The 19,095-nt window shown below is 42.2% G+C and overlaps 1 protein-coding gene across 4 annotated transcripts in view; it reads left to right on the top strand.

Annotated features, from left to right (window-relative positions):
• Positions 1-5,389: 5,389 nt before the first annotated feature.
• slc24a4b (solute carrier family 24 member 4b) overlaps positions 5,390-19,095 on the top strand; it is a 36,007-nt gene continuing 22,301 nt past the window's right edge. Inside the window, exons 1-2 of one of the 4 annotated variants that reach the window (XM_034220302.1) lie at positions 5,390-6,445; positions 11,268-11,375. In XM_034220302.1, the coding sequence (XP_034076193.1) occupies positions 6,283-6,445; positions 11,268-11,375 (271 nt within the window). In that variant the 5' untranslated portion in view covers positions 5,390-6,282. The remainder of the gene's footprint in view (positions 6,446-11,267; positions 11,376-19,095) is intronic. The other 3 variants (XM_034220293.1, XM_034220317.1, XM_034220309.1) reach the window with 3 other exon arrangements.

Below are 19,095 nucleotides of genomic sequence, written 5' to 3'. Positions count from 1 at the left end.
GTGGCCCCCCTAACAATGAAAAGTTTTTTTGTTTTTTTTAAATGTATATTTTCTTGTACTCGGTTTGCCAAAATCCGCAGGATTTTGTTGCTGTAATGTGAGATTGTGCAGACACCCTTATGTAAAGTAGAGATGTAACTGTGTTCATTGCCTTTATTTTTATATAAATATGGTGTTAGTGCAAACATTGCACTATAACTTAAGCTGAAGCTAACAGTAATAACTATAAGATCTATCTGAAATAAATAAGTGTACTGAAACAAATACCAATAACTGTATTGCATTGTTTTCTTATGCACAATTACTTCATACTGTCTAGTTCTCTTTTTCGTCCTGCATTTATTGTGCCCCCCTCAGAAAATAACTGGCCCCCCAGTGGCCCCCCCAGTCAAATTGGTCTAGAACCGCCACTGCTCTGGTGCAGATACACCTGCATGTCACGTAGTTACAGTATAAAAAGCGCCTGCATGAATAATATTTTGTACAGATGCTGGATGTCTCGGGTTGACTGAGTTGCTGACGACAGCTGTATGGGTGAGTTTTTTTGAAATCCCGGAAGATGAAGAGAGAGATGCCTGCTGCCTCCAGAATGCACAGATTAGACTCTCTGTTGCTCCTCTCTGTCCGGTTTACTCTTCACACCTGAACAGGCAAACAAATAAACCTGCAGTGCTACCCCAGAATGCTCAACACTCAGGATTAATATTTAATTTTTCCCTCCAGCTAACTGAAGAGCTTATGCAAGGAGTAAAAATCTCCAGGTCTCCAGAGATATGTTACTGTGTATGTGTGTGCCCAGCTTGTACTGTACTATCCACACCAACCTGGTAAAGTAGACTCTGCAATAGTTGGCAGTTTGAGAAAGAAAAAAAAAGAGGATGGGATATTTCTCCCGCCATCTGTTTACTTGCTTCAGATCATTAGTAAAATATTAGTAACAATGCCAGCAGCGCATTAATTGAAGGTGTCAAACTTCCTTCTTTGGCTCACAGTCACCTCTATCCAACACTAACCCACCTCAGCAGAATCAGCCCCACTTATACAATACATGGGATATCCCAGCACTGTGCAAACACTGTGAAAGGACATACTGTGTTCCCATTGTCCTTGTATCCTTTGTGTCATATCAACAAAAACAGAGAATTTAAAGTGACATTCAGGGTAATATCAGTGTTTTCAAAATGATATAATTACATTTATTAAAGGCTTAAAGGGGCCCAATTATGCTTTTTTTTTATAGTGTTCCCTTTCTGAACATTAAGGCATGTAAACATGTGGCAGTAGAGGCACAAAATACAAATATGCAACCTGTACATTAGCATAATAGGGCCTCTTTAAACTTGGAGATAAAAGGAGAACTTAGGAGAGATGAGGCATAAAAAGCTATTTCAATAACATATACTCCAAAAATAACAATACACTGACATGAATTGTCTGTATTCAAACAGCTAGATTTGGCAACGGTACTTATGAGTCAGTTACTTTAAAGACATCATTATTAAACTACCTAAATAAGTGCGGCTTGGTACTTCCTGTTTTTGTTTTGCAGTCTTTTTAATGTCACACTGTGTTACAGTAACAACAATAAAGAAGTGACATAAAGATAGCAACTTTGACTCTAAAGTAAGTGGCTGCAGCAATGTTTATTTCATGTTTGTGACCCAAAGCTAGGCATAAGATGATTTCTAGTGAATTGTGCTTTATAAATACTATAATTTGAACATTGAAGATTGTGTAACACACTTTAAAAAAATCAATTTGCTGATGGAAGATAAGGGGATATTATTGAAGACGTTATACTGTACCGTGAATAAATGGATTCATGTGGTTGAAGTTGATAATCATCACTCCAGTGAAATCAATTAGTTACTCCGCTCTGTATCAGCCATTGTATACAAACCTCTGACAGCGTAGGGAAAATCCTTCTACAGTGTATTCGTTAAGTGGAACAGGCTGTGAGTAGCTTTCAAAACCAACACATTATGCATTGGAAAAAGTATTCCCACAATTATAGAAACATTGTGTAAACCGTGTCGTGGTTTTGCTGAATCTTAATCAAATCAAATCAAATCAAGTTTTATTTATATAACACATTTATAAACGATTTTTGGTTGAGCCAAAGTGCTGTACATATAATAAAAATAGCCTACAGTAGAGACACTTTACAGCAAATGATGATGATGATGATTCAACTTATTGTCATTACGTAGTACAGGTACTATGTAACGAAATTGTTTCTCTGCATTTGACCCATCCTAGTGTTAGGAGCAGTGGGCTGCCATTATGTACGGCACCCGGGGAGCCGTGTAGGGAACGGTGCCTTGCTCAGGGACACCTCGGTAGCACTTGGTCTTTCCGGGACTTGAACTGGTGACCTTCCAGTTGCCAAGCCAACTCCCTATGGACTTCACCACCACCGCCCATGAATACAACAATCACTGCATTGAACCAGCGAATAAACCGCATGAATCATTGCAGCAATAATGGAGTTTGTAGCTGACATGAGCAGCGCTGAGTCAATTGTTGTGCAACACTCACACACAGTTCATTGTTAACACCCTTGACATCTAGTCATTAGTGATCTGCAGCGCAAGGACGTGACACATGCTTGGCATTTATATCAAACAACACATGTACATCCCACTGACTGCTCCCTTTGACATCTGCCCACATTAAAACACTCCCACAAAGCCAATCCCTTGCCGTCTCCCGGCAGCTAAAACCACAGTTCACACACGTTATTATCTCTGCTGCAGATCATTTCCCTTCGTCCTGCAGGAGGCAAAGGAGGCCATGTATGTTTGACCGAGCCAGGGAGTGTAAAGCAGTGGATAAATCTCTGTAAGCAGGCCCTGGCACAGATCCCCAATTGCCTGCCTGCTGTGTGGGCAGTGGGCCTGAAGGGGACTAATCCCTTGGCATGGGCTCGGGTCACACATGTCGATGTGTACGTCTGTGCGTCTGCAGAAGATCCAAGCTGCAGGATGAAGACCTGGCGAGGGATTCAAAAAGCCCTGCAACGCCTCCCCTTCTTAAAGCAGCCCACACAGAGTCTCGCATGCTCCTCGGAGATGATGGGTAATGTTTTTGGAGGTGTGCCACAGACAGGGACTGCCCTGCTCTTACATAACCTCGGTCTGCGGGAGATTGCGTTGGAGTGTGTGGCCTTTGACCCCTACATGCTGCTCGGTTTTTGCTTAAGTGGACAGCAGATGTGTGGTTGTAAAAAGTTGACTCGCTGTTTCAGCCTCTTCAAGCTGCAGATGGCTAAGAGGGCGCGGCACCTCTCCTGTCAGTCATCTTGGCAATTAAGGTGAGCTGGAGGGTGGCTCAGGGGTAAACAGGTGTCAGCCAATTAGAGGGTCAGAGGATCGATCCCCAAACTCTGCAGATGACATGTTGAAGTTTCCTTGGGCAAGTAGGCATCTCTACGGTATTCAAGTGTAGGCAATGTAGGATAATATAGTAGCTTTTTCCCTGCAGCTTTACAAGTCCCACTGTGATTTCAAGACAGCACTGTTGTCTGTAAAACACTCGACACACATTGAAATAAGCTCAATATTTTTTCGCTTAATAGAAGAGGCAACAATATCATAAAAGTAATTTTTTTATAGCCTTTTAAAGACAACCCCACTATCATTGGTTGTCTGCTTAAGATAACAACATCTCATCCAATTATTAAAAGGCCATGTGAAGAAAATCGTTTGAAACATTTTCTGTTCATACGCTGATGTAATCTGAGCTCACATGTTTCTTATAAACACTGAACGTATCGTGTCAATCAACCTAAGATGGGCCTCTTTCCAAGAATCAAAGACTTGCCTCTTTCAAGTATTGACATCAAATTTCAATATGATTTACTGTCATGAGTGTAACAAGCGCATTGCCAAAGCGTCAAGTTACAAGATTAATTACAGTTCATAAAATCAGTGAAATCGCAAAGCTACAAAACAAAATAATGAAATGACATTTGATTAAAGCACAGAAATGCATTACCCATTGAAGCTTGTTTTACTGCGACTGATGAAAATTAGATGAAAAGATTTAATTTACTCTCAAAATTAGAGTCCGCCCACTAAGTAAAGCCACTAAACCTATTATACTATAAACACACGACCAACAAACAGTCTAGCACATGACTCCCCGTAATACCACAAGTTGTAATTTTTACACATGGGCTTTGTACAGAATCAACATATAAGCTTTCCAACTGCTGGTCCGATTCTGTTAACTTCAAACTGAGCCAGGCTAGCTGTTTCCAGTCGTGCTAAACTAAGCTAACTTATAAAAACATTACAGTGTAAATCTTCTTTGGTCACTTTTTGTAGGTTTCTAAGAAAGCAAGCTTATATTTCCCAAAATGTGGAACTATTTCATTTAAGTTCTTGGGAGTGGAAACATCCTCTGCTTTTAATTGAATGCGGCTACACTATTAAAAGTTCACTAATGGGAAGAGACTTAATTATTTTCTGGGGGCAGACTATAAATACAGCTGGATACTAACAGGAGATGTGCAGCATGGCTTTTATTACCAACACTGCTGCAACATTTAAAATACTTTGAATCATTCTCTTATGGGAGGAAACAGTACAACAAAAAATAAATATGGATACAAGAGATAATATATCGGGAGTATCAAGTCTGTTTGTGGTGAATTGTCCCTTACATCAACATTATTTGACGGTTTCATAATAACTTATATCAAAGTATATATATATGAAATATGAAAGTATGATTATAGAAGAGACGTTAGTCATTTTGGAGTCTAGGAATGAAACTGTCCAATTATTTATTGTATCAAAAAGTGACAGCTCCAGGTGAAAGCTAACACCAATAGGTGAGCAATGACACCTTGATTTGAACTGAAGCACCCATTGTCTTGTTGGGTGTCATTTTTCAGAGATTCCAACTATTGATCACAAACCAGAGGTGTAGTGGAGGATTAAAACAGTCCAACCTTTACATCTCAAGCTGACATATCTTTGGGAAAATTCATGACATAAAAGGAAAGTTGGACTCTTGAGTGCTTTTCTGAATACACAGCAGAATTGATTCCCACCCCCCTTTATAATGGTAATTATTTACCTTATAGTGACCACTGACATATTTTACCCACATTAAATCTACAGCTGTCACACTGACTAAAAGCTCCTCAATACATTATTCATATCTAGTATGTGCAGGTCCAATAGCTGTTTTCTGGAGGCAAACTATTACAATCTTGGCAAAAAAAATCTCAAGGCAGAGAGAAATTATTTCAAGGTTATAGATTTCAAAGGGAGGGGAAGGGGGGAGGTACTAATGCCCTTGAGATTGAAGATCTATAACCTAAATTATCCAGCAAGATATCAAAATGAGGATAGCAGGTGATTTGGAGGCCAGTTATTAAAGGGGTTTGGGATTTAGAAAATATGGATTTGGTTTCATAACAGTAAGACTAGTGTTGTTTTGAGGAGCATGATGGGCTTGCCTGGTCGCACAAATCCAACCTGTGCGATTGATCTGGTGCAAATAACGTGAGAGATCTCCGGGCCGATCGATGAGGTGTCAATCCAGACAGTGGAGATAAAAAACAGCATTATTTAAAAAGCTGTTTGCACATGCATTCAGGGGAAAGTCCGGTCTCCTTGAAAGGGCGCATAGTGGGAGGGCAGCTGGAAGCACAGGGGGCTGATGGTCCTCTCTCTCATCAGCTTGTTCTGCACCGAGGAGGAATCCATGTGAAGGGGGAGGCGCCCGAGCGAGGCGAGCTGCACGACTGCTGGCCGAATTCAACAATTAACCTTGATGAACACAGATTGGTTTCACTTAACAGACGCAGGTGCGTGGAGTTTGCAATCCGGCGCAGCTGAGCGACCCCACGTTCATGGCTGTGTACGCTGACGCATTTGATGCCAAACACATAAACTACACGGAGTGAGGATATTGCAGCTGATGTGTGTGCTTTTCTCGACGGGACAGGATACACGTTGCAATGGGAGCGCGTCCGACACCCTTCCTCTTGCCGAATTCAGGAGCATCGCTGAATTGAGTTACATTTGGTGAATTTGACCGCCTTGTCATTGCCCAGCCCACCGGTCCCAGCAGCTGAAAGGCATCTTCGTTGGAGACGAGCAAAAGGGGGGAGAAACTGTCCGCTCCACTACTCTCCATCTGCGCCCTGGACGGCTTGAAATGAGGAGCACATCCCGGCTGTGTTCCGTTTGAAGAAGGCAAGCGGGGCGGCAGTTTTGTTGGCTTTCAAGGACGCAAACAAAGTGGCCACCGGCCGAGCTGAGAAGCATGGAGCGGGACGACACCGACACCGTGAGCGCGTCCAAAAAGACAATAATCTCGAAGATATTTAAAGTTCGTAAGAGGAGGGAGATGCTTTTCGTTCAGGTGTGCTTTATCTGCAGTGCCCTTTTCCTGGCGTGGGGCATGTCGGCGCTGTTGACCAAGACAGGTGAGTGGGGAGGAGACTGCTGAGATGCACCGGGGCACAGGGAGCTGGGGAAGGAGCTAAAGACTCAGAAATCTGCAGTGAAATCATGCACCCACACACACACTCATCAGTATACTTTATAAAGCATCGATCACATGAACAGCATTATTCTCAAGGGCATTGGATGAGAGCGTTACATTTGTTTGCATGTTCATATAGTAGCAGACCGAAAGTGAGGAAGCGATGCCTCTGATGGTTGTCCACACGTATTATAAGATATATTAAAATGCAGCAAATGGCCCAGGATGCGTTTGTTGTACTCCTGACAGTCGAAAAAGTGAGCTGCACATGTTAGTGTCACGTTACAGTATCTTTCTTTTATCTCAGTGTTGGGTACATGCGTCTGTTTGTCCGTATGCCGCAGTGTGCGCGCCGTGGCAGCGGCACGTTTTTAATTTGAGAGGCAGGCTCATAATCACGCACACCTCCTGCTCCACATGCACACAGCGATCATGTAACCGATCCCAGAACGAAAGCAATTTGGTTGTGGTTTGTTTGCGCTTTGCATTTTTTCCTGCCCTATCTTGTTGTTCTTGTTGGGCATTCTCGGTCTCACTACACCGGAGCTCAGGATGGTGTTAATGCTGGCATCATCACGCCTGGCCCGGGGCTACACACACACACACACACACACACACACACACACACACACACACACACACACACACACACACACACACACACACACACACACACACACACACACACACACACGCATCATCACGCTTCTAGGTTTCGCATGGCCATCGAGGGATGGTGATTTTACGCAGAGGCCACTGACTGTCATTTAAAGGGTGGGGGTGGAGGGTGAGTGAGGATAAACACTGGGACACGTTTGCTTGCTGAATGTAACAATATTCATAGCTTGATGCTCGAGGGGTGATCATGCGTGTGATTCCCCCATCCAGGCACACACACACCAAACCACATGCCCTCCCATGCACACATGTCAAAACTCTTACCCCGGGTGGTGCAAACAATGACACACACACACGCACACACAGTTATGTAAGCTAACCTTGATATTTTGCTGGTGAAGAATGATATCTGACACAGCAATGGGATCAGAGGTTAACTACCCCCCCCCCAGAACAGTGCAGGGAACACTAAAACTGTGTCATCTTGAATTTTGGTCTGTACCCCCCCCCCTCAAAGTGTTTCTAACCCTATGCCTCAGCAGACCTTGGCCTGTCCTGTGATCTGTCCATCTGCAACCACTTAGGCCCCGGGCCTGAAAGTAGCTGTAAATTCCCCACAACTCAAGGTTGACTTTTAAAATCTGTCCAGGGACTACAGATGAAAAATAGCCTCTTGGCTAACTCTGGCACATTTACAGAAATGTTCATTAATGTGCACTGTCCCTGTTAAATAAATGAATGAATAAAACTCCTGCCTGGCCGCAGATCTCTAACTGATGTATCGGGAGTTTTTATTAATTACATTAAAAAACAACAAGAGGCTTAAAAGATTATTCTGGAATGATATCATACAGTCGAGTGCAAATCTCTTATCTCCAAAGGCAGGCACTGGGAGCCAAAGTAAGCCCTCCTCTGTCACTAATGGCTTGCCTTTTTTCATTTAATCAAGTTTGCCTGACCCATGCCGTGATATTCATGCAGGGGTATTTGACAGAAGGTGTTTTTCCTTGTGAATACCAGCCTGTGTCCTGTGGTGGTTGTGCTGGGAATTCAAGGTGACACGAAAAAGAGAAGAGAACCAGAAATACATTCTGAATCCACGAGACCCAAACCTCGCCATAATGAGATCTAATTGAATAGCTGTGGCCTTCTCATCTTTCATCCATCACAACAGGAACACGCATTTGTCATGTCACCGTAAAACCTGTGCCATGTGTTTGCCACCAATTTGATTGATAGTAGTATGGGGGGGGAGTGTTGATGTGCTGAACGGTCCAGATGGATGGGATTTGATGTACTACTCCCGGGTTACATCTCCATAAAGAGGGGTGGGGCGCAACATGCTGTCGTGCATGCTGATGGTTGCTGTGTGCGGGTATGTGTGGCGTAGGCTGGCCTATAACAGGTGTTTATGAGAAGCAGGGCTCAGCTCTGACAGGTAGCTGCAGCGGGATGACGCTGATGCAGGAAGGTGGACACGTTTAAGCGTCTTCACCACAAAGAGAGATTGATGGATGGTTGTCCTTGGTCCTGAGCTGATTGGACAGAGCTGGAGGACAACATTACTGCTGTGCTATTGTTGCTTGTTGTCTCCCTCTGCTCCTCAATGTAGTCTCAAAGTGCTCACAGCCTTATTCCATTTGGGTTTATTCCTTTGTTTCTGCTATAAAGTAGATTTGGTCTCTGGAATGTAACTGCGGTTTTCATGATTTCAGGTTGGATATAGTGTAATACTGCTTATCTATAAAGTAACTTTAATGTGCGCACAGTATGTTAACCTTCATGGGCGGCTATTCTGAAGATTATCTTTTTGATCTGAAACGATAATGAGGATATCTCCCTTTTTTTGCATTCCACAAATCATTGACTGTGGTTTTAAAGAATATTTAGCCTGTCTGTGGTAAGCTATTCCAGATTTGATAACTCTAAGCCTCAAGGTTTTGGTCTAGACCATGTACCATGCAGTCTAGGGATTGCCTTTTTTGCGTAGGAGTGTATCGGATTTTTAAAAATGTTTTAACATTTAAAATGATTTAAAAAAACCTGAAAATACTACACTTCATAGTCCTACAGCCCATACAAAACATTAAAGAGAGCAGAATGTCAGCCCGGGACGCAGCATAGCAGTGCCACTGGTGTCTGCTGTAAAAAAACACTGTGCTCATTGAACATGAAGAATTAGCCTGGACAACAAATCAATGTGAGTCATGCCTACAACACACTGCGGTCCATATTTTACCCCCAGCCTGCCTAGAAGTATTGACAGATCACGCCTTAATTGTTTCTCCATATCAGATGCCTGACAGAGAGCATGCACCGAATGACCCATGTTTCAAAGACATGCATGTCTGTTGTCTTCCAGGAAACTATAAGAATCTGTGTCTTAAACAAATGATTTCACAGTTATGGTCAGGTGACTCTAACTTCTTCAAGGACTTGCGTTACTGTTGCGTTACTGACTGTTGAGCAAACTTTCTCTGAAAAGAATGAAGGTCCCCCCCCCCCCCATTCACACCTTAAATTAGGACAGGTTTTACATTGACCATTGCTAGAATACAGTGAAACAAAAGACTGGAGACATTATAGGAGAGAGCTGGTGAGTGGGGAGGAACAGGTTGGAGCGATGACTGGAGGGTTTGGTCTTTTGGATCTGAGAGCTGTGTGAAGCAGCTGCGGTACAGTCTGCTTGTCCAGCGCCTGCTGATTGTCCGGCTGTCCAACTGTACTGGATTGAAAGCCATTTAATAAAGACTGTCAGTAAACATTTGGTCCAGTTAGTTGAGTTGAGACAGGGACGTACTTGAAGGTTGGAGAGTAGAAAAAGACAGGGTGCCTAAAAAGATATTTGATTTATGTTTGTCAGGCGCTTGTTAACATGCCACCTGCTAGATGTGTAAACAGACTGCTCATTTTCCTGAAAAAAAACACTTTTATTAACTGTGTGACATGCTGGGTTAACAGCTTGTTCACTCAAACAACACAAGAAATCATTCTACCAAAAGTTATTATTAAATATTAACTCAAAGTGAATATGTGTCGTTTCTAATGTACTTTGAATTAGGGTTGAAACTACAAGTACATTTATTGTTCAATGAAATCAGATTATGAATCTGCAATGAACTTAATCCATTAATAATGTTTGTAATTGTTGCGCAAAAAATGCTATACATCTTGAGTTTAAACTTGTAAAATATCAGTATATTTAGGTTTTCTTTGACATTGACATTTGGTCAGAAAACGCAATTTAATAACAGTACCTTAGAGACTTTTCTTAATAATTTGTCCTTGGAAGTTATTTTTTTTTCTATATTTGTTGGACCAAACCATTGATGAATGAATCGAGAAAGTAATGAGATTGTTTGCGTTAGTTTGCAGTCCCCAATTACTCATCAGCAAGCATACACCGATTCATTTCCTAACACTGAGATAATGTGATTCGACAGCTACAAAGTCTTTCACAACCTGCAAAGAAATTCCAAACAGGTAGCGTGAACAACTTGTATATCAAACACAGACCATCTGTCCTCAGGGTATTCCCTAGTGACGCTCATAATGCGTATACAGCGATACTGTTTAATCATGCTGCTATAAGTTACTACTTTGTCAATTCAACATCAAATTTGTGTGATATATTATGAAAATTGCATGTTTAAAACGCCGCTCAACTCGTTGGACTGATTTTACATAATACATTTGGGACAGCAGTAGTTTTTATGTCCTCATTATGGAGGCTTAAGAGCAGTTTAATGAGAAATGAAACTCACGCTCCTCCTCGCACTCTCCCGCCCTGAAACATACAGTAATGGCACGGCAGCTACATGTTGCTGTGTGATTGCTGACGCCGGATGAAAATGTCATGTCTAAAACTTTTAAGAGCAAAGCAACCTTATTTGGATTAAGTACCGTGATCATGGACATGTTGGGTCATGAAACATACTCTGTGCTCGAGCAGCCATGTTAGTTTTAATGAGTTTCAATATGTAAAATGGAGTGTCGAGGTTTCCTAGCATAACAAATGAATTGTCTCTGCAGATATTTAGCATTGACCTCCAACATGACGTGTGATATAATGTGCATACTTGTCGACAAGCTTGTTTTATTCATGTTGAATGTGTGATAAGCAGAGCTTCTGTTTTCCATTGCAGGCCATGGGATGATCGTGGAGGGACATCCGAACCTCGAACACTGGGGAAGACGGCTAATGGCCTCAGTTCCAGACAACGAAACGGAGCAGAAGAACTGTTCAGCACCAGGTATGTTTTGGGATTAAAGATTCACTATCAACGTGCTTTAACCTACAAAAGATGACTGACTGTGTTTCATAAGAGGTCCCACATAGTGATGTACCAACAGATCGTCACTCGGCTCCACAGAGCATCTTAGCGTCTATCAGGTCATTGTTTTAGTTTTACGCCGAACAAAAATGCCCTGAATATCCCACTACACTCTACCTGCCCAACACCAAACAGCAGTCAAGCTCAGTTAGCGACTATCTACTGAACGTATAAAGCATTTAGAAGCTAAAGAGCCATATTTTTCCCCCAGGAACAAAACCAGCTAAACGTACAGTATGAGACGTGCATTCCTCATGCCGACAAACACTATTGCAAATGAATGAATAGGTTGTTTCATCTATGAATAGGCAATTTTTTGCGAACATGTTTGCCATAACATTATGAGGTTTTAATGCTGTCAACAGCTTGTTAAACTGCAAATAATTAATTAATTAATTAATTAATATGGCTTAAAATGAGCAATTTTCCTCCATGAGATACAGTCTGTAGATAGTCAATATCTCTAATTTCAAAAGCTGGGAACAATTCAACGTCAGAAACACAGACTGCTATGGGCAGACTATTTCAAAGGATGTCTTATTCCAAGACAAACGCATTAATAACATTTGATAAAATCTCAAAGTAGGGCTTAATATTGAACGTTTTTAAAATGATATCCTGCTTTGATTGGGTCTCTATTGCTCTGACTCAGTTGAGAATACTTGCGCTGAAAAGGCTATTAAAAGGGTTGGGTATTGATTATGCTGAAGCGTCTTTGGTACGCTTAAAGGAAGCAGCATTCGCTATAATTAGACAACTAGACTCTATGCTGACAGTTTCACTGACACGGCTCACATCCTAAACTGCGTTTCTTATGAAATTATTGATTGAAATGTAGCGGCAGCAATGCAAAGCCATGTCATCGGAAATTCTTAGTGTTTTACAAACACATGGTTCATTTAACTCTATATGATCCTGCATGACAGTGTATTAAAACGGCTCGGAGTACTTTTAGCAACATATGATACGTATACAGTTTGTACTTCCTTCATATTAAATGGCTGAACAGGATTGACCTGCTCTTTCAAGCCTCTATATTTTAAGCCTTGAAGGGGCAATTTATATTGAAAGGAAACCTGTTGAACTAATTTGCTACATTATGTGCAACTGAATATTCTGATTTTGTATTACTATATCTTTTGGCTCTCACTCAAAGGATGACACCAGGATGCAGACGATTTAGGAAGTCATTTAAAAACGTACCAGTTTTGTCACAGCAGGAAGCATCCATCAGGGATTAGTGAACCATTGATTCTGGTACCTCCTATTTTATACATATAAACATTAAAAACTAAAATGTTTACACTAATGACTCTACACTATTCAGTATTGTGGCCATTTGATGGTGAAGCTCTCAGTCACAGTGGGTCCTTATTGAAATGAGTGCCAAATGACAAGATTATGTGCTTGAAGTTTTTTTCCTAATCCTTTAGGATTACCTTATTTTTTTTCTTTCAAATGTCTTCGGCACTGGAGGCACCAGACTGAACTTCACATTCCACACATTTCTCAACGGCTCTAGTTTCCTTTCCTCTGATCCCTCCACTGCTCTGCCTCGTCACCGTGATATGATCATATGACTCTTTGTTTCCTGGGCCTTGGTCTGGTGAATATTCCCGTGATAGATTTCAGGCACCTAAACTGACCAGTTGCTTTGTTTCGCCCAGTCGCCAACAGCATGAGCCGCCCTGACTGACCTATCATACGTAGAGTAATGTTCATTATAGTATGTTCTGCCTCTACTGTGACATTTCTCCATGCTTTAAGGTTCAAAAAGGTCTTTATTTCTCTCATACTACAATTATCTTCAAACAAGACGAGTAAAATCTCTGCATCAGTTTGAAGAAAGTGCCTCAAGTGGTGTTTGGTCACATGGAATCACACAATCAGCTCTTTGATGACATGATTCATGGTCAGTTATATCCAAACAATTCAACAAACACAACTCTGGAAATCATCAATATGAAAATCTTGCATGATTTGACACACTTGTCTTTGTAGTTCAAAAGACAGTCTGACTTATTGTTCATGTTGCAGTTGTCATCTGGAATGGATTTGCATGGTGTCTGTGGAAGGAGACAACATTTTGGAGTATGACAATCTTATTTATCACCCGAAGATTTCCCACAAACTTAACATAAGTCTTTGCTTCCAACTCTCAGTGAGAATCATCTTTGTATCACAGATCTGTGGGTTTGTCCAAATTCCCCGGGAAGTTGTTTGTCCAGAACTGATGATTCAGCCAAAGATAAGCTCGGCTGTGAACCCCTCCAGGGGAACGCATTCACTGTGCATCCCAGCTCGATCGGATAACAATTATTATAGGAGGCATTTTGTTTTATGCTGAGTGTTTGCAACATCTAAAGCTCACTTTAATTAAGCCACTGTTTGTAGAAGGATAGATCACATTAAGATAGCCCTGAGGCCTGTACTACACTGAACAAAAATATAAATGCAACACTTTTGTTTTTGCTCCCATTTTTCATGAGATGAACTCAAAGATCTAAAACATTTTCTATATACACAAAATAACCATTTCTCAAATATTGTTCACAAATCTGAAAAAATCTGTGATAGTGAGCACTTCTCCTTTGCCGAGATAATCCATCCCACCTCACAGGTGTGGCATATCAAGATGCTGATTAGACAGCATGATTATTGCACAGGTGTGCCTTAGGCTGGCCACAATAAAAGGCCACTCTAAAATGTGCAGTTTTGCTTTATTGGGGGGGGTCCGGGGGGGGTCCGAAAACCACCATTTGCCTCACGCAGTGAAACACATCTCCTTCGCATAGAGTTGATCAGGTTGTTGATTGTGGCCTGTGGAATGTTGGTCCACTCCTCTTCAATGGCTGTGCGAAGTTGCTGGATATTGGCAGGAACTGGAACACGCTGTCGTATACGCCGATCCAGAGCATCCCAAACATGCTCAATGGGTGACATGTCCGGTGAGTATGGCCATGCAAGAACTGGGATGTTTTCAGCCTCCAGGAATTGTGTACAGATCCTTGCAACATGGGGCCGTGCATTATCATGCTGCAACATGAGGTGATGGTCGTGGATGAATGGCACAACAATGGGCCTCAGGATCTCGTCACGGTATCTCTGTGCATTCACAATGCCATCAATAAAATGCACCTGTGTTCGTCGTCCATAACATACGCCTGCCTACGCATGAGTGGCCCATGGTGGTTGTGGGGTTATGGTATGCCATAACCCCACCACCACCATGGGCCACTCGATTCACAACATTGACATCAGAAAACCGCTCACCCACACGACGCCACACACGCTGTCTGCCATCTGCCCTGAACAGTGAAAACCGGGATTCATCCGTGAAGAGAACACCTCTCCAACGTGCCAGACTCCATCGAATGTGAGCATTTGCCCACTCAAGTCGGTTACGACGACGAACCGGAGTCAGGTCGAGACCCCGATGAGGACGACGAGCATGCAGATGAGCTTCCCTGAGACGGTTTCTGACAGCTTGTGCAGAAATTCTTTGGTTATGCAAACCGATTGTTGCAGCAGCTGTCCGAGTGGCTGGTCTCAGACGATCTTGGAGGTGAACATGCTGGATGTGGAGGTCCTGGGCTGGTGTGGTTACACGTGGTCTGCGGTTGTGAGGCCGGTTGGATGTACTGCCAAATTCTCTGAAACGCCTTTGGAGATGGCTTATGGTAGAGAAATGAACATTCAATTCACGGGCAACAGCTCTGGTGGACATTCCTGCTGTCAGCATGCCAATTGCACGCTCCCTCAAAACTTGCGACATCTGTGGCATTGTGCTGTGTGATAAAACTGAACATTTTAGAGTGGCCTTTTATTGTGGCCAGCCTAAGGCACACCTATGCAATCATCATGCTGTCTAATCAGCATCTTGATATGCCACACCTGTGAGGTGGGATGGATTATCTCGGCAAAGGAGAAGTGCTCACTATCACTGATTTTTTTTTTCTTTCAGATTTGTGAACAATATTTGAGAGAAATGGTTATTTTGTGTATATAGAAAATGTTTTAGATCTTTGAGTTCATCTCATGAATAATGGGAGCAAAAACAAAAGTGTTGCATTTTTGTTCAGTGTACGAAGCCGGATTTTCACTCAGCGAAGTAACTTCAGGGTTAACTCTGGGTTTCCGGTCCTACGACGCTGGTTCATTTCTTACCGGGGTAGATCTCCATGGTAACTTATGCTGAACGGCAAACCTGGTCCGGAGCAGGTTAGGTTCCTGTGTTCACTCAGTGAAAGCACCGCTGCTGACCAATCAGAGCTCAGTGTGCGGAGTTTAAAGCTATCAAGTCATATTACAGGATAGAGGAAATACAGAAAAACTGCCATTGCAGGAAAGACGGCCGGCGTGAACGTCGTGAACATTTATAAAATATCACCTCCCATTTTCAGAGCAATCTGACTAATATAACATTAGCATTAAGAAAGCTTACTTAAATATCTGCCACAACATAAGTAACCGGATCAAAGTAACATTACGTACAGACGTACGCACTGAGTGCAGACGTCGATGTGTCCCATTATCATTCATATCACATCATAATGTATCATATATTTCCTTATCTGAGTCAGCTTCTTGAGCCGTATCTGGCCGTGCAAAACTTAGTGTCTCTTTTATTGGCCTTTGACGAATTACCCCTAAACTAACAGTTGTTGTGCCTCTGCTGAATTGCAACGAATGCCTATAAAGTACAGAGAGCTAAAACACTGAGCAAGGGACTGATGCATCCTCTGGTTACTGTTATTTAACCGTCACATGGAGACCTCGAGTCACACCACCCCTTGAGATGCGTTTCCCCTGTAGCGGTCCCATAACAAATGGAACAAATGCACTCTTTACTTTTTTTAACCTAAATTTAAGAAGTTGCAATAACTCTCTGGAACAAAATGTTGTATCACTGAATTCAAAAGTCAAGGCTGTGAGGAATGTGATCAGAGATGTGTGTTTGACTTAACTTAAGGACACAGAATATTAGATCATATGTTCCCCTGTGGCTAATGAGGAATCATTTGCTTTTAATAAAGATGCTCTAATACCATATTTAAAACTCCGACTTGAGTGGCATAATTGGCCTGATAGAAGTAGACTGCGACAGGGCAAAATGTAGAAGTGAACAACAAAGCAAAGGTTTTAGTATGGCTTGGTTTGTACTATGAATTAATCCGACAGGATTTGATTGTAGAGGTTTTAGATATGGCACTAATCTGCTCAGTCAGGGAGGGTGCACATGTTGCATGTTAGGCTGGAACAGTGGCGTGGGCGAGGAGGAACTGTGGGTGACTGTGGCCCGACGCGGAGGCGTCGTCACCCTGCGAAAGCTTGCACTGTTGCTTTGGTGTAAATGTCTGTTGGTGGGTAGAGTGTGACTTCTGCTGCTGGAGAAAACACAAAAGGATTTTAGGCAAATGTGTGGATGGTGTATTGTGAGTCTTGGTGAATGTGGTCAGGAAATTTGGAGGCATCTAGAGGGTAAATCTGCTGGCTGGTGGCGGCAAGTCCATGTAGGAATGCAGTTTGTCAACTCCAGGGAAACACCAGAAGGAGGCTTTTTAAAAGGGAATTACACAAACGCGGATTATGCTGCGGTGCATAATGGAAACTGACCTCGCTTTGCTTCTCCCTTGCATGCCAACAGTTGAACAATGCAGTTGAGGGGGGAGAGCAGGCACGAGCACCTGCAACAGGGCACTTTCCGCGCTGTGCAGTTCAAACACGCTTGACCTCTTAAGTCATTCACATTCTGTTCGGCTTCAGATCGGCAGCCCATGCGCTACGCATTAATTTTTCTGTTCTGCTTTTGACTAGTGCTTTTCATTCAAACTGAGGCTAGAAAGGACATTTCCCCAGGTTTAAAGTCTGAGTGGTAGCTCTTCTCCCTTTTGCTTTTACACTGAGGAAGCTGTTTACCTATTTCTCCCGTACACAGCTGAATGCTTGCGTCTCACAGCAGCGTCGCCTTTAGGTTATTGAACCAGGAGTCTTCTGGTCCACCAGCTTGGCCTCTTTCAACAGCCTGACTGCTCCCTCTCGTACACACGGTCACGTATAGGCTGAGGGGAATTCATGCTCAAAGTAGAAGTGGAATAGGTATGCGAGTGTGTTCATGCAGGTGAAATTGCATGTGTTTTAAGTGCTCACATGAGCAGTTGTTCATGTGATGTTTAAGCATGTGAAAGTATCGAGCTAACAAGAGGATAATCCTGTGTCTTGTGTTAACTTGAGCCCCCTGCTCCTTTTCTTTTCTTCTCAGAACCTGTTCTTTCTGATGGTCACAGAGATTTTCCAGTGGCTCGTGATGTTGTCCTGTTTTACAAGAATGGCTGATGTCAGTCACAGTTGAGTCATGCTGCTCAGCGATGTGTGCCAGAGCAAGCTAATTATCTAATGGACTAATAATGACCCAGAGGAATCATTCTCCTCTGAAGAGTCTCTGACACTACTGTACTGGAGTGTCGACTGTATTCTGTTAATGACTGGGCTGGTGTGTGGGTCTGTGACAGAAGGGAGCACCAGGCACGGAGCCAGAACATCTTACATGCATCATAATATTATTACCCCGCTGTTTATTATGTGATTAAGTTGTGTTTTTACTTGAGGTTTACTTGACATAGGACTGTAACAACACTTTCTTTGTTAGTCTTTTTAGTCCCGCCCACCTTTAGTAGTGTAGTAAGTGGTACAGAGTGTTGTGTACAGTAGTTGAGACGAGAGTGTAGGGTTGAGACTGTCCTGATTGATTGAAAAGTTTATTAACAGTTTGTATATTGGGTACAGTACAGCTCAAAACATACAATTGTTAAGGGGATGCAGACCAGAGAAAGACTTTCGTCTTGTTTACATCAGGGTCCCCCACATCCTCACAGTCCTCGTGTCTCTGGGACAACAGGTGGCACTCAGTACTGAGCTCCATTTTATATAACGGCACAATATCTAGAATATTACCAGGTTATGGTATAATAAATGTGAAGAATGACTGGCATGCTCTGGATTTAATAAATTAAGGTTATCTAAGTAGATTTCCTATATTAAGAGAGAATATATGTTACACTCGACATTTGTGCAATTATTCAGTGTTTTTAAATAACTACAGAATACATTTGACTTAATGTGTAGACGTGTCACAACAAATATAAGGAAATGTACCCGTGTTAATGGTACATGGAATAAAAGCAGGATTTCAATTGGTTTTATGGACTATGTGAAAAGGAATAATGGGAGGAATATTATTTTTCTCATAAAAAAAAGCAAGGCTCTTCCCAAAGTTATTTTCTTTCATCCTCCACAGACTTTCAACAACATTACATGAATATTTAAAAAACGGTAACCGTGTTGAATTGGTCCCAGTCAATAACTTAAAGATGCAAAGGAGATTATTATTCCCTTTTTTTCGGTTTAAAAAAAAAAATGCTGTCCTTTTCACATGGCAAATGTCTTTCAGAGGGAACGCTGGAATAAAATAAAAACATTTTGGGTAAGAAAAAAGAAAATGGTGTCCTCAAAATAAAGTCAGGTCACCCTTTTCGGACCCCTTTTATAATTGTAATGCTGTCAAACTTAAGGACGTAATGGCAGTGCTGCATCTTATAAAATGCAAAGTTTCAGGGGTTGATAAGATGAAGAGGGAGGG

This window comes from Gymnodraco acuticeps, unplaced genomic scaffold (assembly GCF_902827175.1).
Source record: "Gymnodraco acuticeps unplaced genomic scaffold, fGymAcu1.1, whole genome shotgun sequence".
NCBI lineage: Eukaryota > Metazoa > Chordata > Actinopteri > Perciformes > Bathydraconidae > Gymnodraco > Gymnodraco acuticeps.
Note: the sequence above shows the minus strand (reverse complement) of the source record. Positions and strands in the feature narration are given on the sequence as shown.